Source organism: Sturnira hondurensis, unplaced genomic scaffold, assembly GCF_014824575.4.
Source record: "Sturnira hondurensis isolate 20B ecotype Veracruz unplaced genomic scaffold, ASM1482457v3 Scaffold0000167, whole genome shotgun sequence".
NCBI classification, from domain to species: domain Eukaryota; kingdom Metazoa; phylum Chordata; class Mammalia; order Chiroptera; family Phyllostomidae; genus Sturnira; species Sturnira hondurensis.
This window is the reverse complement of record NW_028072798.1, coordinates 66,105-91,608: the sequence shown is the minus strand read 5'-3', so window position 1 is coordinate 91,608 and position 25,504 is coordinate 66,105. Positions and strand designations below refer to the sequence as shown.

The 25,504-nt window shown below is 45.5% G+C and overlaps 1 protein-coding gene across 1 annotated transcript in view; it reads right to left on the bottom strand.

The window, feature by feature from the left end:
* Window positions 1-22,894, bottom strand: part of PPP1R14C (protein phosphatase 1 regulatory inhibitor subunit 14C) — a 73,185-nt gene extending 50,291 nt beyond the window's left edge. The window contains exon 1 of the mRNA XM_037048778.1: window positions 20,326-22,894. Coding sequence (XP_036904673.1) covers window positions 20,326-20,634 — 309 coding nt within the window. The 5' untranslated portion in view covers window positions 20,635-22,894. The remainder of the gene's footprint in view (window positions 1-20,325) is intronic.
* Window positions 22,895-25,504: the final 2,610 nt, after the last annotated feature.

The following is a 25,504-nucleotide window of genomic DNA, read 5'->3' as shown; positions in this document are numbered from 1 at the left end:
AGGTAGCAGAGATGGAAACAGAAAGTTGCTTCGCTATGGTCCCTTTGGCACCAAGACATGCAACTAGGGGGAAGTTCAGTTTAAACAGAAAGATGCTGCCTTGAAGCAGGAAATGAGATGAGAGGCAGTTACCGAAAGAGCCAGACACAAACTGTACCATGGGCAAGCTTGATTTTCAGGAGCAATCACTGCCTCGATAACCCAAGGAGGCCATGGTGCCCCTGGAGAGAGGGGATGGCCTCTGGGCCCGCAGATCCAGCCCAGCTGGCGGGGCAGGCTGTGAGCCTCAGCCTCACACGCCAGCACCTGAGAGTGCCCACAGGCTTCCCCTGCGTACTCCAATCATGAGAACCACTTTACCTCCCAAAACAGGTAATCAATCAAAGGATAAACTCGTAAGAACGCAAAAAGAAAGTAAAAGGCCAGTGTTGGAAATGTCCCAGTGGAGTTTTGAATTCTTTAGTAGAGCAACTTGTGACTTCACTGTGCAGGTGGAGAGATCTCGTCACCAGAAAGAGACCTTCAGGAACTCGAGGACCCGGTGTTGCGATTAAGACCAGCAAACCAAGTAGCGGTTAAAAACCCCATAGGTATGTTGCATTTATAGTTCAGAGGGCACTTCCCAGACAGACCAGAAGCATGGGCTCAGGTTTTCTCTTAACCATGCCGAGAAAAGCACTGGCATTCATTGCAGCGGAATCAAACACCAAGTGTTGCAGTTGCCTGACCAACCTGTGGTGGGTTGGGCGGCACAAAATCGGTAAACACTGAAAAGGGGGAAACACACGAAGAGAGAGTTCTGGGCGTCTTCTCCATCCTGGGGAATCCAGGACATACCAGAGCTGTGACCTGAGAAAGTCACCCTCACAAGGGCCGTGCTCTGGAGCTGCCTTAACCTGTGCTGTTTGCTGTTGAAGTCATACTCTACAAAGGACGTCGTCACTAAGCATCCTGAAGAACAAGGAGTTAAATATCTATAAAGGCTCACAAGATTAACAAGCTCACTTTTCCCAAAATATACTCATCATATCACATGATATTCTGTATCCTAAGTACATGACCACTCTGATTTCACAAGAAGAGGAGGTGAGGTCTGTGACCATCTGTGACCTCTGCTGGCAAAGTCCCCACAGGAGCAGATCCAAGAGACCTGGTCCATGGGGACACTCCTTCCTGTTCCCCCAGCTCCTCTCTGGCTCTCAGTGAGTGACCGAAGCTGTCTGTGCCTGAGTCACACTCTTTTAATGGCACTTGGTGATAGCAGCCGTCTCGTAGGTGGGTTAAGACAATCAAGAGTTAATGCGGGAAGGCCTTAGAACAGAGCCCCGTACACAGTAAGCACTGTGTGAGTTACTATTCTTGTGTTTGGTTATGGTCTTATTATAGTCAATGGGGATTAAATGCCAGAGCAGCACCATAAGCCACAGTCAGGCCATTGGTACTGTTTCAGATACAATGAGACCAAAAGAAAACGCTCTCTTCCGTATTCAGCAAGTTATATTCCAAGAAAATCACACTTATTTCAAACATATTTATTCAACAGAGACTATCTGCTGGACTTTTTGAATGACACAGGATATTATAAACCAAAGTCCCGACCCTCTAGGAGCTTCCAGTTGAATTCGGAAGATGCACACACATAAGAAACTTCAGGTGGCACAGAAGTGCCAGCGGAGTGATGCTGTAGCGATTATTTTTAACTGATTTCTACATAATAAGAAATGCTGGGTAAGCGGGTTGACTTCAGCCTAAAATGACAAGCATCACGGAGATGGGATCCGAGTCTGGATTCAGAGACTGGAGAGGATCCTCACTGAGAGGAGGGTTTGGGGAGCACACAGGGAATGGGATGAGCAGAGCTCACAGGGCCATCTTGAACTTGAGATGAGAGACTGGGGTGCCTGAGAACCTACGGTCTACAGTCCGATGGCCTCCGCCCAAACCCTTCTTCAACCATGCATGGCCAGACATGTGTCTGTCTCTGTGCCTCAATTTCCTAACTGGCCCCCCTCATGGGCACTCCCGGGGAGACTGAATAAGATGAGGTAGGAGCTTAACATAGTCCCTGACACACAACAGGACTCGAGGTGACCAACTGTGTTAGGGATGCAGCCAAGAGATCCATCTGTCTGTGGAAGGGACTGAGGTGAACGCATGCTGGAAGGTAAGAAAGGTGTCTGGGGGGAGCTCAGCTCTCATTCAGGGAGAGGTCGGAGTCACATGAGAAGAATCCCTTCTCCAGTGGTTCATCTGGCAGCTCTGGCAGCTCCAAAGAAGGTGGGAGAATCTGGAGACAGGTGTGCAATAATTATGTGCCAGGGTCCACGCATGCGTGGTAGGGGCAGGGTGGGGCCCTGGCACCTGTCACAGAAATGGAAGAGAAGGGCTGGCGTGAGGAACTGGGTGGCTCAAAGAGTGGGTGGGAAATGACAGGAGTCAAAAACAGGCTCTACAAGTTGCGGTGTGGTACCCTGGGTCAGAAAAAAGGGCATTTGCAGAAAAACCAGGGAAATCTAACAAAGACTGTAGTTTAGCTAATAGAATTGTGCCCGGGTCGATGTGACGTTAGGGGAAGCTGAGTGAAGGGGGTATGGGAAAGTGTGGTACTGTGTCTGCAACTCTCCAGTAAATCTAACACTATTTCAGAGTGAAACAACACTCCAGGTCTTTGGAGGTGATTCGTCACATCGCCAATAAAGCGAGGGAAGCGGGGGCGAGTGCTGGCTTGGACTTAAGGTGGTGAGTTGATTAAGCCCCTTAGACCAGAATATGGCTGATGGCAGACCAAGGAGGTACCCAAGCCTGACATGTGGGAGCACGACCTGTGCCCATATCCAGACACGTGACAAATCTGTCCTATTAGGGATGTGAAGTGGCTGGACCTGTTCTCTCAAGTTACTCACAGTCCTTGTCACAAGCCACCTGCCCCCCCCAGTCACATAGCACCCCACACACCCACTGCTCCCTGTTACAGCAATTTCGCCCACAAGGAGAGGAGTGAGACAGCATTTCCGAAGAACTTTATCTTCTAGTTTGAGGCCCATAATAAACTAAGGTTTCTTGAGGAATGAAGAAATATCCATAACATGAGCTCTCAATAGTCCAAATGAAAAACAATCACCAACCAGTGAGCCACATAGAGCGGGGCTCTAGACCAAGGGCTGCCTTGCTCTGTAGGCTGTGTTCTTCCCACCAGACTATAGGCCTCATACACCAGGCCAGGTGTGGTCTGCTGCCTTAGCAAACACACACAAAACTGCAGCTTTGCCAAAGAGCTTCACCTTGTCATAAAAGCACCATTGCCCGGAGCTAGAGAGATCTTTTAGAAAACTATCTACTTCCACTGGCCTGAGGGAATCAGCTATTTCCAACCTACAGTAACCTGAACCATTAGTTCTAAGTGTCAAAAGTATCATGCAAAGAATATATATACATATACAAGGTGGGGCAAAAAGTGGGTTTATAGTTATGCACATAGAAAATAATATAATAATTAATAAATAAAAATAATACAAGAATAAACTTGTTTTCACATACAACTGCTAAACCTACTTTTGCCCCCAACTGTATGTTTTATATATACCTGTGAATAAATATACCAGGTAATAAATTTAATAATCTCAAGAGCATAGATAAGAGAGAAATGTAATAAAATGACATAAAACCTATATAATAATGTCTTTTATATATGAGTGATGAATCAGTAAAATAAATCCTTTGTCAAGAAATAGGAGAGACTCTGAACACTGACCACACAATAACTGGTAACACACATTTGTTGATTTTACTGAATGACATGACTTGGTGGTCTTTACATCAGTCCCTACAAATAAAATGTCTGTGCTAATTTATGAAATTAGGAATTGGGTAATTTTCATGAAAATGAAATTAGAGAGCAATGGGAGAAAGAGATTAAATTCTGGGCGTGGTCTGGAGCCTGAAGAACTTCCCTGAACTCTGAAATGTCTGCATCAGTCATTGATTCTGTGTTGGGACACGTGAAATCTGAGCAGCAGAAGCCCTGGGCTGTCCTTCCACCAGACTATAGATGGAGTTAATGTGTCAGGTGGAGAAATCAGAATAGATCATCTCTTTCTAGCTGTGAGCTCCTGAGACTCTTTGATAGAACTGAGGTTGTTGTGCTCAAGTAAGCTGGCGAGGCATCTCTTAGCTGTAAGGTGTGGGTTCTGTGCAGGGCCATGCCATGGCTGGCTTGTAGCAGCTCACCACGGAGATGGCTTACCTCTTCAGGAGTTTTACAAACCAGCTGTTCAACCCAGTCATTATTAAAAATTAAATGATGTAAACATACAAGTAAAATAATCATAATTAAAACAAAGTTAATAAGTACTCAAAATATTATTTTCTACCAATTTTACTACATTTCCCTCTTATTTATGTCCCTGAGGTTACTCAGGTCCATCGTGTCCACAGGGAGGAAACAGTGTTATAGCTCCATTGTGGGCGGTTTCACAATAGTAGCCCCAAATCGACCGCAGTGGGGGTATTTGCACCACGGAAATGGGCAAATGCTATAAACAGGGTTTTTCCCCCTGAGAGCCAGTTGTTAAACACTTACCAGCAACCCACTGGACATTCCTGTCCTTCACAGATGAAGAAAACTGGAGAACTGTCATGTTTGAGAGGAGAAGAGGTAGAAGAGAAAGTGAAAGGGGTAGAAGAGAAAGTGAAAGCAGTTGGGGGGGAGCGAGCTGCAGGGAGGAAGTGGGGGTAAAGGAGAGGGGAGGGGAAGGGGATAGAGAAACAGAAGAAATCAAAGAGGGCACAGAATAAGAAGGGAGAGAGAGGAAGAGAGAAGGAAAGGCGGGGGGACAGGGAGAATTATTTCATTTCCTTAGTATCCTGAGGAAAACAACGGCTCTATATAAAAAATTATTTCAGATAACCAACATTTAAACTGTTTTTCTGAACATCTTTTAAATGTATTGCTCACATGCCTGCCTTCTGTGGCAGAGGCTACCAATACGACTCAGTATCTGTCAATGACTCATGCCAACCTGGCGAGTAGACACGCCGGTGCTCTGCGCCGCCCTCCAGGCCAATGACACGCGCAGAGCTCTTTCTGTCTTGGAGAAAATGGCTCCAGTCTCCTGAGCTTTTTATAGATTCTCTGTCAGCCCCTTACCGTCAGGCTGTCAGCTGTCACTTCTAGAGGTTCTCCTACTGCCCATATCTAGCAACCTAGTTTGTTGCTACTAAATCGGTGTGAACTAAGAAGTGAGAAAACCAGAATCGTGGGAATAGTCGCGAAAGTAGAGAGTCAACAAACTATGTTGTACACCTGAAACTAGTATTATATGTCAACTGTAATTGAAAAAAAAAATTTTATTTGCATGTGAAGTACCAAGACCAAAAAATAAAAAAAAAAGCCTATGGCTCTCTGTAATAAAGAACAAAAACTCCAGGATGGGCCCTTACATTCTCAAAGGCACCCATCCGCTTTCTCTTAGGTTCTTCACTGTGTTCCAAAAGGTGGAGGTTGGTGACCTCGAATAGACAAGGTCTCACTCCATATGGAAACATTCCATTGAGGCAAACTAACAATAAAGCAAACAGAGCCAGTGTTAAGTAACAAGAAAGTCCTGTGTGCACTTGAGAGTCAACCGCACAGATACCCTGTCCTGCTGCCAGGCTCCTTCCTTGTCCTGAGGCAGGGGCTGAGCTCCATGGCCAGCACCACGGCTGCCTCTCCCAGAGTCCACACAGCGCTCCCAGCAGCTGGGCCTGGCGACCACCGAAAAAAGGCAGCAGCAACAAGGAAGCTGACAGGGAATACTGGGGGCTGGCCCCAGCTTGGGGTGTCTACCCTCACTGTTACTCTTCCTCATCGTCCCTGAGAGAGGTCCAGGCACATGAACCAGGGCCCTGGTGTAAGTGGGCAAGATGACAGCCAAGGAGAAGTCATCCATGGACAGGTGTCCTGACAGACGGGTGCCAGGACTAAGCGCAGCGCCCAGCACCTGGCCCAGTTGACAGGCTATGAGCCCCTCCTGAGCACATCACCCACTGGAAAATACATGTCCCTCTCTCTGAATGTGGTCTTTGGGCTGGCCCTATGTTCTAAAAACAACAGAACTTAGGATTCAACAGATCATTGAATTCACCAGATAAAATAAGGTGCAAAAATAAAAATCTTTCTTTTGCAGGGCATTGCTTTGAAATGTTCTGATAACAACACAGAAGCTCTCATTCTTAGGCTTGCTGCCTGTTTACCCAGACTGCCATGTAAAAAAAAAAAGGTTTTAAAATAACTACACTACAGCAACAAAGCTCTACCAGAAGTAGAAGAAAATCCTAAAAATCACCCTACTGCACTGTTTAACTTGTAAAGAAAGAAACACAAATGTTCTAATATTAAAAATAGAAACTAGGAAAAGAATCCCATTATTTCATAGCCAGATTTTATGCCTGGCACAAAGTAGGCCCATAGCAAATGTGTATGGGCCTGGATGGCTAAATAGACACACTACTAGTGACGGGGTATTCTGAAGTTAACCGGCCTTCCTTAGGCATTCAGCCAGCAGAACTCATCTGAAACTATAGTTGGGCCTGTTGCAAAAATATAACCAGTCAAGTCTTCTCTGAAATGGAACCTGAGTATCTTTACTTTTGGCCTGAGCCTAGGAATTTTAATGCGTAAAGGCAAGCTCAGACCAGTCCATCAGTTACCTAATATTTACTCACCACTTAAAGCAGCCCATGAGCTATTATGCCTGGAAATGGAGGTGGAGCCTAGTGAGCAAGACAGGAAGGCCCCACCTGACACTAAAACACATTTACCAGAAGCTGTACTAGACCCACATATACAAGGTCCCCCTGTTTGTGACTACAGTGCAGTGTGGGGAGTACGATCTTTTCAATGGATGATGCCGGGTCAACTAGATGTCCTGGTGGGACAATAAAGAATCTTCTTGCCCTGGTTGGTGTGGCTTGGTGGGTTCATACCAACCTGTGAACCAAAAGGTCACTGGTTTGATTCCCAGTCAGGGCACCATATTTTTAGGACTATAAGATGCACCTAGGTTTTAGAAGCAAAAAATGTGGTAAAGTATTTAATAACTTGGGACCCCGCTTCACCACCGCCCCTGCCCCCCCACACACACACACACTGTGAGCCAGGTAAGCTACATTTAGACTATAACACATGCCCCTTCCTCCCCCCACCAAATTGGGGAGGGGTGCGTCTTATAGTCCAAAAAATATGGGTGTTAATCAGGCAGAATTAACTGTGGCAAAAAGATCACAGATGTTGCTAATAGTGCTTTCATAAATATCCTGGGGTTTTCTTGGGATGATTGTTATGATTCTTAACATTATTAATGCTCAAAACATGCACAGAAGGGCTATATCATTTCAAAGGGGAATTAAAGGAAGCCAAGGAAGGTGACTCATAACTAACTACTCAGAGAGGAGAGCCTGCCTCATCGTCCCAGGCAGGCCAAGCCCACACCTGCCCCAGGAGCAGGGAGGAAGCATAATGTGATTCCCTACACCTGGACAAGAGAACGTAACAAGAACCCCTGATCCCAACCAATAGGGATCTCTGAAATGGGACAAACTATTTCCTACAACCAGTAAAGAGCCATATCTAGAAACTTCTCAGTTTATTTTGACTTTGTCAAGTGGGGAAAGAGAAGCACCTGGGTTCCCTGAGAGGAAAGCTGGTCCAAAGCCCCACCCATCCTGCCTGCTCAAAGCCTTGCCCCCGAGGAGGTGGGTGGGTCAAGGTCCTACTAGTCAAGATGTCTGGCTGCAGAATGTGAATTTCACTTTACTCAATGTGTTATGTGATCTCTGTATCTCATTCTTTGGCCTCCTTCCACTGTTTTAAATTGCTTTAAAGCAAGGCAATTTACAGAAGGTGTCAAAGATTGATAAATGAGTTCCTCATTTTCTCCTTCTTTGGAGTAGTAAGTTAACTCAAGCCTAAAATCTCCACTTATTAAACACAGCCCACTACCGGCCTCGGAAGTTTGACTTGGGAATATCCCAGAGGTCTGAGGCAGCTGGCCACTAAATGCTTTCAGAGTCTCAGGCTAGTTCAGGTGGTAGTCTGTTTATCCAGGTACACAAATGTTTTCGCTACCTAAACATCTCCCCATGAAAACTGCTCAGTATTATTAAATACTGAACCTTCTGGGATTTGGTGGAAAAATGGAGTATTGTAGCTGTACAAAAGGCAGTTGTCTACCAGAGAGAGTACATGTTATTATTTTATTAGTTGTAATATTTGTGAGGTGTTTTCATTACAGCAAGCATAATCAAGTTTTAGTGCCAAACGCACCACTCACTTTCTTGCGACTTGTCAATGAGCTTCCACACCCCAGGACAAACAGAAGAAAAACCAGTGACTAATTAGAACTATCATGTAGCAAATTAGCTCACAAGAACTAAGCAGAAAAGCCATTTTGGCCAATCCAAAAACTCAACACCTTACCAAGTTGGCTTGAGACAGATTTGATTTAATATTTGCAAAAATGAATGAAGCAGCTAGGTCAGCTGCACTACTGACAAATGAAATGTAAGAACAAAGATATTAACAGATGATTGACCAAAGTGTACAGCACAAACACATCCTTTTACAGATGCCGAACAAGTGCCTAAGGGGCATTATTTTTTACTTCTAGTACTTTCAAACACGTAGAATAAAAAGCCCAGTCTGCATCCTCTGGCTTATTTCAAGTGAGTTTCTAACTTTTAACCTCAAAATTCTAGCTAAGTGAATAGAGGGACAGCCGAAGGCACAGGTGGCAAACACAAGGCCCGTGGGCCAAATCTGGCCCTCTACCTTGTTGCTACCTGGCGGCAGCACTGAGCTCTCACTTAACTATTAAGGAGTGGTTACACGTATACAGTCCTAAAATTACATTCGGCCCTTTGCAGGCAACCATGAGGCTGATGTGGCCCCCAGTGAAAATGAGTTTGACACCCCTGGCCTAAGGGCCCTAATACTAAGCACGCATGCAAACCTGGCAATCAATGAAATAACATGCTCGCAGGGATAGATACTTGAGGACTAATGGGTTTGAATTTTTCTAAAGAAGAAGCTGAATCCTATAAATGGCTTCTCTAAGAAATAAAGGGATCCTGTAACTTATTAAAGATGAAGCCTATTTGAAAATATATCAAGTAAGTTAAGCAAAAAAAGCCTTGCCCGGTCAAGTGTACTAAAATTGATGGCAATGGTCAGGCAGAGAAGGTGAAACTGAGGGTCCCTGTTCTCAGTCTGAGTCTCTCTCTTCTTCCTGGCAGTTTAAACTTGGGCTTGGTACTAAGTCCCTCTGAGCCTCAGGGCTCTCGTTTAAAAAATGGGACAGCTACTTACATTAAAAAACTTTTGTGTGGATTAAATGGGATTATCTGATCGTGCTTTATGAATTCCACCATCACACAAAATAAACAAACATTATAAAGAGGAAAAAATTCTGCTTTTCACTTCCTACCAAAAGTGCCCATGAGAAATCTTCATTTCTTTTTCCTATTCTGTCATGTTAGTTCTACAGCTATAAGGGGACATTGTAGGAATAAATTCCCCAGTGAAAATTAATTTGTTTAGGCAGGTTTATTTGGCCTCCTAGTTAGGCTAATTTGTACCCTTCACAGGTTTTTAAAAAATTTATTTCCTAAAGCTACTGTGATTTTACTTCTCAGAAGCTCATTTTATATTTCAACACAAATGTTCCTCAAGTTAAAATAAATACCACCATTAGTTAATTATGAGCTGCCAAGCTCAAGGACAAACAATAGGAATGGAAACGGCCCCCGACAGCCAATATTATAAATTATAGGCTGAAAGTGTTTAAGGCAAATATGCCAGCTCTCCTTAAAGGTCAACCCAATTAGAGCAAAGAAAACAAAAGAAAGCAAAGCAGCATATAGGGTAGCTCTGAGTACCTACTTGTCGGATTTCAAATTTAAGTTGCAAGTCAAGAGTAGGGAAGACATGCTAGAGGGGGTTAGGAGGGTTGTTTTTAAAGGCTTCTCGACCCGATATTTCCTATGTAAGTCTCATCACACCAGAGATCATGCCAAGAAAAGGAGGGATAGCTACATGCTCCCGTTAGCTGCCAAAATTAACTACGGAAATCGGATGATGCTCTAGTGAACTCACCCCACTCTTGTCTCAGGTTTGCCTAGAGAGAAAGGCCTCTCTTTCTACCGCTGCTCCCAATACCGCCCTCTCTGTAATAACTCTCATCCTGTCCCGCGCAGGGCCAGCTTTATTGTAGAATCTCTAAAGCCTAGGGCTTGAAAGCCTGAGACCATGCTTTTTTTTTTTTTTCAGCTGAGGAAAGAAAATTGTGAAACAGAAGTCTATTGGGAGCATTACTGGCCAAGGTCACTGAGCTAGAACAGAGGCCACAGACCAGGGCCCTTCCTGCAACATCGCACTGAGAACAGCAGGCATGTTTTGGTTTCATAGATTCCAACAAGGTCCCACCACCCACAAATAGGTTAGTTAGTTATAAACTTGCCCAGGTTTATTCATTCCCAGAGTTTAGCTGTTAAGGGATGACTTCCTCTTACTTAGTCCTCACTTTTCATTAAAATGAAAGATAGTGTTTTTAGTTGTTGATATTATAATGTTAATGAATTTATCATACCCCTTGGAGAAAATAGGCTTTGAGTAAAGGAATGCACCCCGACTATGCAGTGAATAATTTACTGGATGCGCTGTGAGCGGCGGGTAGGCTCTGCCCTGAAAGGACTTGCCCTCGTATGGAGGCCTACCTTCTGCTGCTGCTCTGGAAAATGTTCTTTCACTTTCTCCACTTCTTCTCTTACACAGATTTGAAGGATGAAGTCTTTTAAGTTCCCCTTTGTGAAAAGGGGAAGAAGAAGACTTCATCCTTTGTTAACTATCATCTATGTAAATATCTGCTAAATGAATGAATGAATATCCCTGCCTGCCAAAGTTCCTTCCATAGCTTGCCCTAAGTATTCTTTCCAAAGAGGAAAAAAAAACCCTTTTAAAGAATCACCATAAAGTGATTCTTTATTTTTTTATTTTCCTTTTTTAAAAATATATTTTATTGATTATACCATTACAGTTGTTCTATTCCCCCCTTCATTCCCCTCCACCCACACACTCCCTCCCTCGCCCTTCTCCCCGCCTTAGTTTATAACCACGTGTCTCAAGTTCTTTAGATTCTATATTTCCCCTACTATTCTTGCCAGTAATCCTTAGAATTACGGGCAGAGGCCAGTAATCCTTAAAAACTGCATTATGCAATGTATATTTTGAGCTTCAGTAAGCAAAGGCACCACCCAGATCTGATAAAGAATTTGAATTAAGACTAATCTTTTCTGTGGCCCGGGTGCACTAGTTGACTTTCTCAGACTTACAGCAGGTCTCACTGGTGAAGTGCTTACTGTAAGGTGGGTGCTGTGTTAGGCAAAGGGCGTAAATTTAAGAGGGAAATGGATGAAGAGGTGGGAAATTAAGAAGTACAAATAGGTGGTTGTAGACTAGCCATTGGGATGCAAAATACAGTATAGGAAATGGAGTAGGCAAAGAACTTACACGCATGACCCAGGAATGTGAACAATGGTGTGGAAATTGCCTGAAGGAGTTGGAGGGTGCTGGGTGGAGGAGGGCCAAGGGGGTAAAATCAGGATGACTGTAATAGCATAATCAATAAAATATAATTAAAAATAAAATGCTTTCTTGACTTTCTTCCTCCTCCTCTAACTAGTACTCCCCTTTTCCAAAATGAAACTCCTTGAAAAACTCCCTAAATTCTTGAACATCATACCCAGTCCCAACTGCCCGTTTTCCTGTGAAATGACCCTGGGTTTCCCATCAACAATGCACCAACACTGTTGTGTTCAGTTACTGTGACTTTTTAAAAAAATATATATTTTATTGATTATACCATTACAGTTGTTCTATTCCCCCCCTTCATTCCCCTCCACCCACACACTCCCTCCCCGACCTTTCTCCCCCCCACATTAGTTTATAACCACGTGTCTTAAGTTCTTTAGATTCTATTTTCCCCAACTATTTTTGCCCTCCCCCTATCTATTTTTTACCTACCGTCTATGCTATTTTCTGTATCTTCTGCCCCCTTCTCCTCCTCCCTCTCCCCTGTTGCTAACCCTCCATGTGTTCTTCATTTCTATGGTTGCACTCCTGATCTAGCTGTCCTCTTGGTTTGCTTTTGTTTTAGGTGTGGTTGTTAATAACTGTGAGTTTGCTGTCCTTTTACTGTTCATATTTTTCACCTTCTTTTTCTTATATAAGTCCCTTTAGCATTTCATATAATAAGGGCTTGGTGCTGATGAACTCCTTGAACTTGAACTTATCTGAGAAACACTTTATCTGTCCTTCCATTTTAAATGAAAGCTTTGCTGGATAAAGCAATCTTGGCTGTAGGTCTTTGGATTTCATGACTTGGAATACTTCTTTCCAGTCCCTTCTTGCCTGGAAGGTCTCTTTTGAGAAATCCACTGACAGTGTGATGGCTACTCCTTTGTAGGTGACTGTCCCCTTATCTCTTGCTGCTTCTAGGATTCTCTCCTCATTTTAGTCTTGGCTAATGTAATTATGATGTGCCTTGGTATGTTCCTTCTTGGGTCCAACTTCTTTGGGACTCTCTGAGCTTCCTGGATTTCCTGGAAGTCTATTTCCTTTGCCAGACTGGGGACGTTCTCCTTTATTATTTGTTCAAATAAGTGTTCCACTCGTGGCTGTTTCTTTCCCCCTTCTGGTACCCCTATAATCCGGATGTTGGAACGTTTAAAGATGTCCTGGAGGTTCCTAAGCCTCTCCTCATTTTTTTGAATTCTCATTTCTTCATTCCTTTCTGGTGGGATGTTTTGTTCTTCCTTCTGGTCCATTCCATTGATCTGAGTCCCAGTTTCCTTTCCATCACTATTGGTTTCCTGGACATCTCCCTTCATTTCAATTAGTTTAGCCTTCTTATGTTCCTCTAATTTGTGACTATAATCAACCAGTTCTGTGAGCATCCTGATAAACAGTATCTTGAACTGTGCTTCTGAGAGGCTGGCAATTTCTCGGTTGCTGAGAGTTATGGGCTCTGGGACTTTGAGTTCTTCTTGCTCCATCTTTTGGGCTGTTCGTGCCTGTTATGGAGCAGGATCGGAACCCTAGGTGTTCACCAGAGCAGGGCAACTCAGTTGATGGGTTGTGACACTGTATGTGGGGGCGGGGTCAAAGAGGAGCAATGGCGGTCACGTCTGCTACCTCCCACTGTGGCCCCCACAGGTGTGGCAGCTGCCACCATCACCAGGGCCCAAGCGTTTCGTCCCACTGCACTCGAGTGTGCCACCGCCGTCAGCCCTCGCCCCCTGGGGCCTGCGTGGTCCGTCTCACTGTGTGCGAATGTGCGACCGTGGTCAGTCTGCCCCACACCCTGACTGGGTCCGGGCCACTTGTGTGCCTAGGTTGGGGGGATCTGTCCTGCCCGACCCTGCTCTGCTTCTGGCTCCGCCCCTCTTACAGTCCCGGTTGCACGGTTCGTTGTTGTTGGACTTCCGTACAATTCAATTTTCTGTTCTTTGGTTGTGTCTTTGTTCTCCAAACCTTTGTTGTATTCAAACTTTGTCATGGGAGAAGGCACAGTGTTTCCACCTATGCCTCCATCTTGGCAGAAGTCCCCATAAAGTGATTCTTTACAGCCTAAATCCACATTCTGGTCTTCTCTGTTTTCTGAGCTTTCAAGCAGTGGCACAGATTTCCAAACTGCCAGGGCTGATGAACACCTGGTGAGAATGGGCCGGCCCGCACTTTTGAGCAGGAGCCGAAATCCTGGCTCTCACACCTGTTCTAGCCAGATTTGTGTGAACCTGTCACCCCCCATCTCCTCTGCCAATAGGGAACACTCACCACTTCCTAGCACAGTGAGCATGTACACTCCCAAGGCAATGAATCATTTCACTGGGCAAATAAAATAGTATTTGTGTACATCCTGAAAAAATAAAATTGCAGAAAGGAAAGGCAGTGCCCTGTGATCACTTCCTTAGTGGATTTTTATCACCCATGCATCTGCACTGTATTCCATAACAACTTCCTCTTGGTTCATGGGTTCAAAGGACTGCAGAGACACACCATATTTTTCAGACTATACAATGCACTTTCTGCCCAAATTTGGGAGAAGAGTCAGGGTGCATCTTATAGTCTGAATGTAGCTTTACATTTACATTGGTGAAATATTATGGTATTTGTGTTATTAAGTATTTTACCACATTTTTAATAGTCTATTTTTATCCTCACAGTATCACTGCACTACTTGACTCAATCTTTATTTTTTAAGATTTTATTTATTTATCTTTAGAGGGGGAGGGAAGGAGAGAGGGAGAGAAATATCAATGTATGGTTGCTTCTGGTGTGTCCCCTGCCAGGAACTGGCCTGCAACCCAGGCATGTACCCTGACTGGGAATCGAACCGCGATCCTCTGGTTCACAGGCCCATGCTCAAACCACTGAGCTGCACCAACCAGGGTTATTTTACCACATTTTTTGCTTCAATATTTTCTTTCCGATTTTTCTGCTCTAAAATCTAGGTGTGTCTTATGGTCTGAAAATATGGTAATTCATAATCACAAAAAAGAGCCCAAACTTCCAGTTAACAGTGAAAGAGCAGAAAGTACTTTTAATACAGTCAGAGCCAAATTACAAGAATGCAGTTAATTTACGGTATCTCTGAAAAGTACCACACCACAAGATGTGCCAACTGCCCTTGAGTGGCCCTCACTTAACAGTGCACCTGAGTGCAGCCAGGCATGCAAGAGGCACTGGGTGTCTAACTGGGTGTCAGACCTTCCCAGAGAAGGTCAAGTTTAAGGGGTTCGTCATTACCAAGTCCTTATTATATGATATGTTAGAGGGACTTAGCTAAGAAAAAGAATAACAAAAATACAAACAGTAAAACAACAATGAACTCACAACTATCAACAACAGAACCTTAAAAAACAACAACTAAGCCAGAACAGGAACAGAGTCACAGAAATGGAGATCACACACAGGGTTATCGGTGAGGAAGTGGAAGGGAGGGGTAGGAGAAAATGTACAGGGAATAAGTAGCATAAAGGGTAGGTAGAAAACAGATGGGGAGGTTAAGACCAGTATAGGAAATGTAGGAGCCAAAGAACTTATATGTATGACCCAAGGACATGAACTAAGGAGAGGAGAAATGTGGGTGGGAGCAGGTGCCCAGGGCAGAGGATAATAAAGGGGGGGAAATGGGACACCTGTAATAGCATAATCAATAAAATATATTTAAAAAATTAAAAATACACACTTTGTGTTTCTTTTGTAATTTTTTCTTTAGCGTATATAGTAGCATTAGGCAGTGCTTTGTGGGTCTGCTCTCACACCCATGTGTCTGTGTGTGTATCAGACAGCAAACGAAAGTGAGGGTGCTTCTTCCTGTGAGTCACCATCAAAGAAACTGAAAAACACTGGTTTACAGCCTGAGGATGGTAGGCAGTCAGGGAAGATGAAAAGGTGCAATGATACCAGGAACTGCTCTGTAAAGTGTTGACCACTGAAGCAGAGGGAAAGCCCCTCGGCACACATATCTGTGTGTGGCGAGGCTGCCCAGGGCACGGCCACATTCTGAGGTTAACAACAGGCTTTCTTCCCCCATTCCCCCCGAAGCAAATGGAATTACTGATTTCTGAAAGTACAGACTTCATCTTTATCTTGAGATGGGGAAAAAACTAACAGGACTTATCCAGTAAGTCATCTTGCAATATTTGTCCACATAGGCCCTGTGCCAGATTTCAAATGCTCTTGAAAACCTGTCAGGGTTTGGAAGAGATAGGAGAACGTCTTAAAACAGAAAGCCTTAAATGTGGATATAGATTTAATCAAACAGTTCCATTACAACCAAGTTCCTAGGTGAAAATTTAACAACCTGTAGAGGAGGTGAAATGGAAAGTAACTATAAACACATAACAAAGTGTTTTAGAAACTATAAAAGCATTTATCGACGTAACCAAAAGGTTGTAAGATGTGGGTGAAACTGTAACAGGGTGCAGCCAAGAGGGGGGACCACAAATAGGGATTTGGAATGGGGTACAGAACTCAAGGTGTCCAGGAAATATTAGAAAGATATGTAGGATGTCCTCAGCATGCCCCACCCCCCATCTCAGTTGTGGGAAGGGACACATGAGCAGGGCCATTGGGAGCTGTTTTGCATAGCAACAGCTTTGCAGCTAACCTCTGGCATGGTCATTTAACATATCTATAACTTTTAACTGGTTTCAGAGGTATGTTGTGAGGTAAATAGCTGTGGCCACGCTTTGAGCCAGGGGGATGGAAGTGACTTCCACCCAAGATGTAACTGGGAGGCAACTCCCCCTGGTTACAGTGCCTGCGTGAGAGCTTGGAGATGATTGGCTCCACGCCATGGGGCCACACCTGCCCGGACTCACCATGGCAGCCCAGTAAAGCTGGAAGGATACAGGAAAGCTGGCACGTGTAACCGATTGTAGGAGGAGTCAGAAATGGGGCTGCAGAGGAAGATTGGCTCAGGGATTTAAACCCAGATGCAGCAGCCATTGAAGAGAGAACCATGTGGCTATGGCCTGGGTGGGGACCCCCTCGGCTTTGGCAAGAGTGAGGACCACGTGGCTTTGGGGTGCTCCCTTTTGCCACCTGGCTTAGAAAGCAGGAGAGACTTTGCCTGGAAGAAAAGGGGTGAAAGTTCTCTTGCAGGTGGGCCATGAGAAGGTGCCACATGGCTTTGGATTAGCTGGAGATCCTGGTGGCAACACAGCTGATGGTACTGGGAGCCTGAATCACGGACTTCTGCTTCTTTTCCTGAGATACAGTACCCCAGATTAGGGCAGAGGGAGAAGGAAGGACTGTGCACATCTGTAGGTATCCTAAAAGACTTTAATATTTTAGTGAAGACATTGGGTCACTACTTTAAGTCTATATAGCTTTAAATAAACATTTCCTTTCCTTTTCACAAATCCCTGGCATTGAGAGACGTCTTTCCTCTGGCGGTGGGCATAACAAACCTAGTGGGGGGTCCGTTCAGTAATAGTGTACCGTAACTCCCTCCTCGGCCCTGTTCCGTAACAAAACCACACACCTTCAACCGGGGGAGGGGGGCCCACATTCTGCACCACCCCCATTTTCCTGCAACCAAGTGAACCTGCCCAGCCAAAACTGGTGTTCTCCCTCCTTGTTTTAGGCTATTTTCCAGGTGCCCAGAACTGCCTAATTAAATACACAGCCACTTCCAGGGCATGAACTGGCTCCTCCTGGATTTCCCAGCGGGGGACTTGGCCACTAGTCTGAGGCATGGTTAAGGGGTGGCAGAGGGTGTGGGCAAAGACTGTCCAAGCACATGGACACTATACCCTTTACCAGGTGGGACTGCTCCACGGGCAGGAAGCAACTGGAAGCAGACTCCAGACTCAGGGCATATTCTCCCAATCGCAGGCCAGCTCTGAGCTCTGGGAAGTCTGAGAATCCTAAATCCAAGCTTCACCTTTCAGGCCATTCTAAAAATATTATTGTCAAGGTAGGTAGACGAAAGATGGTTTGTTAGTTTAATTAGTAACTTTTAAATATTTAGACCTATGCTACAAGGGCCTCCATCTGTTCTCTTGCATGGGATCCTGCAAAGCTTCCCCTGGGTTCCAACCCCCGCCCGCCCCGTCATTCTCCCAGCTACCTGAGCTGGGAAAGCCTCTTAATCTCTCTGTATCTCAGTTTCCTCATCTGTAAACACAGACACTAAGGGCACCCTTCTCACAAGGCTGTTGTAAAGATACAATGAATGAGTGCATACAAAGTCCCTAGAACAGCACCTGGTACCTAATAAACTCGCCTCAAATGCTCTCTTTATATTGTTCTCCAAACAAAACTGACTGGCAAGTGCAAACTTCTAGATAAGAGCACAGCCAAGCAGTGTAGTTCTTCTTTATCATTCCTTTCTAATTTAAAATATCACACTTTATGCCACTCCAAAAGATCGTTATTTTCTACTCTCTAAAGGACAAGTCCTCTAACTGCTGACCTGCCTGATAAAAGTTCTGGGATTAAACATGTGCTCATACCCTCCTTGTTCTCCCGACTTGGTGGTTAGCTCAGGCCTCTGATCAATTTGAAGCCTGGCAATTTGGCTTTCGGTGTCCATTTCACGGAATTAAACATTTTTAAAAATTACCAGCTTGCAGTGTTAAAAGGGGGGGGGCATTTCTTAATCTTCATATTCATGAGATTCACAGCCATAAGCAGGGGTAGGTTCTTCTCGATTCACGTAACACAGGCTGAACTACTTGGTGCCATCAGCAAGGAAAGACTACCAGGCCAGAGGAGCTAAGCTAAAAATAGGCCCCGACGGTGGGGAAGTGGGTAGAAGGAGACAATCCTTTATATGGCTACTTATTAGTCCACCTGCTTTCAGTTACTAAACAGTATGCCGTCAGCATAGTAATTACAAACCAGTAACAACCTTTTCAATCATTCCTATTCCTTCAGTCTAAAATGACAGAACAAACAACTGGAAAAGAAATCCTTGCCACATTTTAATGACAGGCGGGCCTATACTGTATCACTTCACCTTGTATCATTTCACCACAAAACCTATCTTTCGCACGAAAGCTGTTTGCTACACATTGGAGGTCTACAGTGGGAGAAGAAGGGCACAGAGAAAACATCCAAGGTCATATTTACCCTTTTAAAGACATACCTACACGTTCAGTACAGTAAACACACAACCCACCACTTTTTCCCAATTATTCTGAAGAGTTTTTTAAATATATGAATTGCCAACCTACTGAGAGGCTGGAACTCTTTCTAGCTTCCCAAGCTCCTACTAATTAGTCCCCCATAGAAGAGGTATTGCTAAAGCATTGTTAATTTCAACAACAGTATTCCCATGAACTCAAGCCTTCTCCAAATTCAAAATGGAGTATAAAGCCCAGTATGAAATGAAAATTAATTGGATTCTACAGAGGCAAGACAGAGCACATCCCCCACCCAGCAGTAATCCCATCAAAATCACATCTACTGTTTCTTTGGAGAGTTCTGCCAACTTCCTATTTTAAAAAAACCATGGACACTTCCGATGTCGGCCAATTTTTATTCATGCAATTAAAATGGCTTTTTATAAGAGCTGGGTTAGAGAAACAATATATTTTTACAAGCCCATTAGTGATATGGTCAAGCTTCATTATATCATAACCATTCATCATTAGTCCATAATGAGAATCCTATTTCCTTGTGTAATGAGAATGTTAAGGAAGGTATGTACTCACAATAGGCCACAAAATGTGTGAAAAGCAGAAAACCCCAACCCAGTAGAAAAGCCAGTGAGTTCACCTGGCTTTCATTTGCCCTGAAGAACATTAAGAGTTATGGACACAAGCCCAGCTTTAACTCAGAAGCCTCTCCTAAATTATCAATCCTCTTCATTGCTCCACCCTTTCCAAACTCCACTCCTTTAAGAGAAGTAGAATGTTTTGTTTGAAATCACTATTATTAAAGACGGGAATGAGAGATCATGTTGGCTCTGGTCATTTTTCCCAGCCTACCTTTATTACAGCTTATTCTAAATATTGCTCCTGTCAGTCAGAGTGGTGTATATAACCCGAGCCCCTGAACTATGGGAGGTCACAGCGGCCTGGCCACCCGCGGAGCCACCTTCCTTCCATCCAGGCACCCTTCAAGGCTGCCCAAGGCTTTCATCCTGCGCCTATCGACAGGAGTAACCAGTGTGTGCAGCTTTGGTAAATGAAAGACGAATTATAGGGATATGCGTTGGGGCTGGCTGGAAAAGGGAAAACATTCTGATACAGAATTTCGGGCATCAGAGGGGGCCTCTGAGGTTCCCAGAACCTCTCCTTTCTGTGAAGCGGCATTCAGGTCCCTTCCCTGTTCCCTGTCCCTCGAAATCGGGGCTACCAGGATCCCAGGAGCGAGTACTGGTACTGCGTTCCCTGCAAAGCCGTGGGGTTAGGCGCCGCTGGGGTGAGTCCATCCAAGCCCCGCTTCTTTTAGCAGCAGCTGGGGGCTAGAAGCCCCGGATACTCCAGAAATGCTAGGCGCATAGCAAGACCTAACCTCATACCGTCACCCATAGCCATTAAGGGGGCCTGCAGCTCTTCGGGCAGCCGGCGGCGGAACCCAAGCTGAGGAGTTCCAAGCGCTGCGCCTCGGGGCCAGAAGACACCCTGGAAAGGAGCAGTGCGCCTGGCTCCCAAGCTGGGAACCCGGGAGTCAGGACAGTGTGCGCTGGGAGCTGGAGCCCTGGAGGATTCCTGTGTGAGCACATCGGCTGAGGGAGGCCCCCCAACCCTCTAGGCCCCGCGCCCAGGTACCTCGCAGCCGTACAGCTGTCCCAGCTGCTCCACGATCCACTCCTCCAGCACGAGCCGCTTCCGAAGCTCCTTGCGATCGTATTTCACTGTCACTTTTCCCTGCTGGTGGCGACGCTGCTGCTGAACCTGCCCTGCCGTGGCCGCGGCTGCGGTGGCCACGGACTTCGAGTCCTCCCGAGAGGAGCCCGATCCGCTGTTGGAGCCCGGGCTACCGCCGGCGCCGCCCCGGGGACTGTGGAAGAAAACCCTGGTGCCGCCGCTGCCGCCAGCCCCACCGGCCGCCTCGCTGCTGCCCGTCGCCACCGACATGTCCCCGTGCGCAGTACACTGAGTGCGGCCGGGAGGAGGGGCAGGCGGAGCGCGCCTGGCGCCTCTACCACCCCGGGCCAGGCAACGGCATGCGAGGGGCTCGCCGGCACCTGCTCCGCGCGCCACGCACGCCCTGCCGCTGGGCTCTTGGGAGGTCGAAGGAGCCGCCGTGAAACGAGGAGGGCGGGGAGAAGTGGAGGCGGGGACCGCAGCCTTAAAGACGCCTCGGAGGACCCTCTGGATCCAGTCCGGGAGGCGGATCTGGCGCCTGGCCAGGCAGGGGGGCTGGGGCGTGGGAGTTGAGCACCGAGGCAGAATGTGTGCGCTTTGACACGCGCGTTCGCGGTTGTGGAGACACCGGAGAAGACCGTAGCGAGTCTGGTGCCAGGATGGTCCTCTATGCGAGTGTCCTCTTCTCCCAGAGACCGGGAATTGCGCTTCCGTCCACAGTCCCAGAGCGCACAGAACCCACCGCCTCCAGTGGCCTTGGCCAGGCTCTGCCCTGGGCACAGGACTCAGGAGAGCGGAAGAGGAAAGGAACCGCACCGCAGTTCTTCACTAGGGTTTTCTTCTTCCCATCTCCTCCAAGTTCGGGGAAGTGTTTCCTCCGCCTGAGGCCCCACCTCGCTGCTCCAAACACTGGGGTTCCTATTCATGCCTCTTCCTCTCTCTGTGAAACAAATCGAAAGCCGCCGATGTTTGTGCAATCAGGTAATTGCTACACCTGAGAACCTCTCTCCAGACCAATTTTTCGCTCCTTATAAACTGTTTATTCATAGGCAGAGCATTAGGATATCTCTATATCTAAAGGGTGGAACGCCTGATTGTGCCTTGGGATAAGGGGCTGGGGACATCCAGCCAGCAAACATTTCTCTAAGAGTCAGGGCCGGTTTACTGATCTTACATGTCTTACTGGTACTGCATAGCCAAGCTTGTCTCTCTAAACACCATTTCCAAACAACCTCTGTTTACCTGGGAAAGCACTGCACCACTAACTACTTTAAAAACATCATGCAGCCCAGTGGCGTTAGGAATGAATGAGCTTATTATACAGTTTAGGGCAAAGAGATGGGGAGGGAAATTATAAACAGAAAACCATGTGTGTGTGTGTATGAAATTATAGGGAGACGCTAATATATTTCTGTTGTACATAACATTACATTTCAGTTTAGGCAACTGAAAGAAACCACAAAGATACTCATACACAGTAAAGAGCCTTTATGAATATTTTTTAAGCTGGTAAAGGTTCCTGGCAGGTGCCAAAGAAGTTTCTCAGAAATGAGATAGATAATTGAATCCCTTTCTTCTGAACACTTCCTGCGGCAAGGATTCTGTGTGAGAATCTAGACCAACAGCTGTAAAGGCCCCGAAAAACGAAAGAAGTAACCAGCAGCTCGGAACCGGCTCCTCTGGCTCTCCAGCCAGTGGTGCCCGGGGCCTGCCCTTCCCAGGTCTGTGATCAGCTCTGTTCCTTCCTGTTGGGGTTTTCCAGCCACAGATTGAGTAGGGATTTTCCTAGAGTATTCCACGCCCAAGGCTCGTCATCAAAACAGGTCAGGTCTTGAACAGTGAAAGGAAAGGAGCCAGTGAGAATTGTGTGGAATAGGGTGACTGGCGTGGGTCTTGGACCTCCGTCATAAATAAAGGGGGTCAAGGCTAAGGGGTCACTGCTCCATGGAAGAGGCCAGCTGTCCATCAGCAGGTGGCTTTCCCCCACAACCTTTCTGGGACAAGGGAGATGGAAACTCTGTGACTGGGCCCTAAAGAGGGATGACAACTCTCCCTGGCACCTCTGTCCCCCCACTTGTCTGGGGGGCATCTAGATCTTTTCAAACCTGGAACACACTACCGAGAGGGTGAGCACCTCAACGAGATGGGGCTCTGTGGGCCAGGTGGAGGAAGACGGGAGATGCAGAGATGAATCGTCTCCCCACACAGAATAAGCCTGACTCTCCCCAGGCATCTGGCACATATCCAAATTAGCCAGAACCAGCTTTAACCAGCTGCATGGGAGAATGCCAATCCACACAAAAAACAGCTGAAATTTAAGTAACAAAAACTGTCTAAAATCTTTGCCTCATTCTGACTCTGGGACCTGGCTTTACCAAGTACTTTGAAAACCATGCCTGAGATCCAGGAGTAGGGTAAAGAGCGGGGAATTCCTCCTCCTCTGAGTCTCGGGGCAGTGAATTCAGTCATTCAAGAGAAACTTCAAAGAACTTATAAAAATTCATTAAGTTTGCCGTGACCAGTGTGGCCCAGTTGGTTGGGCATTGTTCTGCAAAGTGAAAGGTCACTGGCTCAATTCCCAGTCAGGGCACACGCCCGAGCCATGGATTCTGTCTCTGGTGGGGGCACGTACAAGATGCAACCAATCGATGTTTCTCTCCCTCTTTCTCCCTCTCCCTCCCCTCTCTTTAGGTACAAATAGAGAGGATTAATAAAAGAGGAAAACAAAATTAAACTTCTTTTAAAAAGTCACTAAGTTCTCTCTGAGAAATTCTTGTGTTAATTTTTTCACTCCGTGTAGCATAGTTTTTCCTTCATGCTTATAACTCAGCTTTCATTTATGACTTCAAAAATGACAGATACTAAGAGACATTAAGGAAAAAATTGGGGGTTTTAGGTTGATTAACCTAAAGAAAAGTAGCCAGTGAAGGTTCAGAGTCTCCTCAGATACCTTGATCTTCAAAGGCCCAAAGGAATCACCTTGACATGCAACTAGGAGTTGAACTACCATGAGAATTCCTCTTTCTGTAAATCCGCTTGCTCCATCCTGGACACAACTTACATTTGCAGTAAACTCTATAGTCCACACACAAACACACATACTTAATCCCATGTTTCAAAATATTTGGGAATAGGGAATTATTCTCAGGTTAGAGACCCCATAGATGACTGTTTAAATTCAGGAAAACCAGCAATATTTCTCCTCTGTGAGAGAGATGTAGATATACAGATAATTGTTCAAGGCAAATATTTTATTTCTAACCCGTATAGGCAGGATTATTCTAATACTGTTTCATCAAAAATAGTGAATAGTTTTTTAGCAAGTTGAGTGGTCTGAAACTATTCTAGAACACAAAGGATGAGCTTTTACCTCAAGGCGATTATCCCCCTGCCCCGTGCAAACACAGCCTGAGGAAGCTTCATTTGCCTACATCGTGTCTGCGTAGCTTTGTGTTTCTTAACTGAACATGTTAACTTGCTTTCTCTTTAGGGAAAGTTTATTTTAGGAATTATATAGGTCCCTCGCCTCTGAAAATAATCTTTATGCCCAAAGTTTGTTAGACAAGATGACTTAATCAGGGGTCTTAGGGCTTTCTCCACTTTCCAGAGAAACAAGGATTAACTACAACTGTTTATACTCAGATACAGATTTCCTGACTCCTTCAACACTAGGTGTTGCAATAACTAGGCAACACCTGGTAATCTACCTGGAGACTGTGGTAATTATGACCCCAAGGCCCACAAACCTCAACGTGGAATTCTTACCTTGAGTAACAATGTAGGTGATAAGGTGCCTACCTCCAAATTCCCTCAAAGAATAACAGAAAAGGACAAATCAAAGGTAATTTTAAATCTGGTTTTCCTCCTAAAAGTAGGGAGGAATCCCAATCTGTTCTTTGGGGTTGTATCAGTTACCCAGAATACTTCCAGTTTTCAGAATACAGGCCATTACTTCACTGTTCTCTACGGAGCCACAGCAGCGATGCTGCGAACAGCATGTCCATGTCATTTTCCTTTTAGCTACTGTCTCACCTCTCTTTTTCTCTTCCTCCTCCTAATTCTGAGCCTTTGTTTGTACTGTGCCCTACCACCTGAAATCATACTTCCAAAATCGATTTAGCCATTACTTGTGTAAATAACCGAAGCAAAAGCCGTCGTCGTCACAGTTGTAAAATTTTGCCTCAGTAATTAACAGAATTTTTCCCCTGGCTGTTTGGAACTAAAGAAAAGGAAGTGCGGAGAAACACAGCTTCATCTCATTCCTTCTGACAAAGATTGAGTATTCCTGGGCCTTCGTGGAAAGCGAGCCTGTGGAATATCGTCTTTTCCTGTAAACTAGGGTCGAATCTGTTTCTACAGGAGAGTTATCCCCAGCAAACCAGTAGCCTCGTGCCCTCCTCCTTCACCGCCCAAGAAAGGTTTTGGAGGAGTGTTCCATCACCCCCACGTCTCTGCCTGTCCCTCCTACCAGCTCAGCCTTCTGCATCCACCTACCTTCACTGGACTGAAGGCACCACCCAAGGTCACCCTCCAACTTCACGTTGCTCAATTCAATGTGCACTTTTCAGCTCTTATCTAACTTGACCTCCTCCCACCTTTGACCATCTTGAACCCCTTCCTGATCTTTAGACACTGCCCTCTCTTGGCTCCCCTGCTGACACCTTCCTGGTTTGCCTCTCGCCTCTCTGTTCCTTCCATTGCAGAGGGTTGTGTGAGTACCTTCCCTATATCTTTGCCTTAAAGGTAGGTGGCTGCTTCAGTTTTCATTCTTGGCTCATTCACAGGCTCCCCGGGCGATTTTGTCTCCTGCTGAAGTTTCTGCTTTGCACAGACTCCCCAAATCACCATGGATTTCTGGTCTGAGCTTCCAGTCTACAGGTAGACTGCCTTTAGCGCCAATGCACTACACAAATATGTTTGTAGTTGAAGTACACAAATACACATACAGTTTTATCAATTCATTAGAGAGCAGAATAGCAGAGCGAATATATTTTGGCCATGGATGATCAGCCCATAAAGGATGCTCTAGCTTAGTATCTGTTTTATTTTTTTTTTTACCACAAGCCACAAGAAATACATTTTATGCCATGACCCAAATATATATCCACACACATAATTTACCCATATTACACATAACACA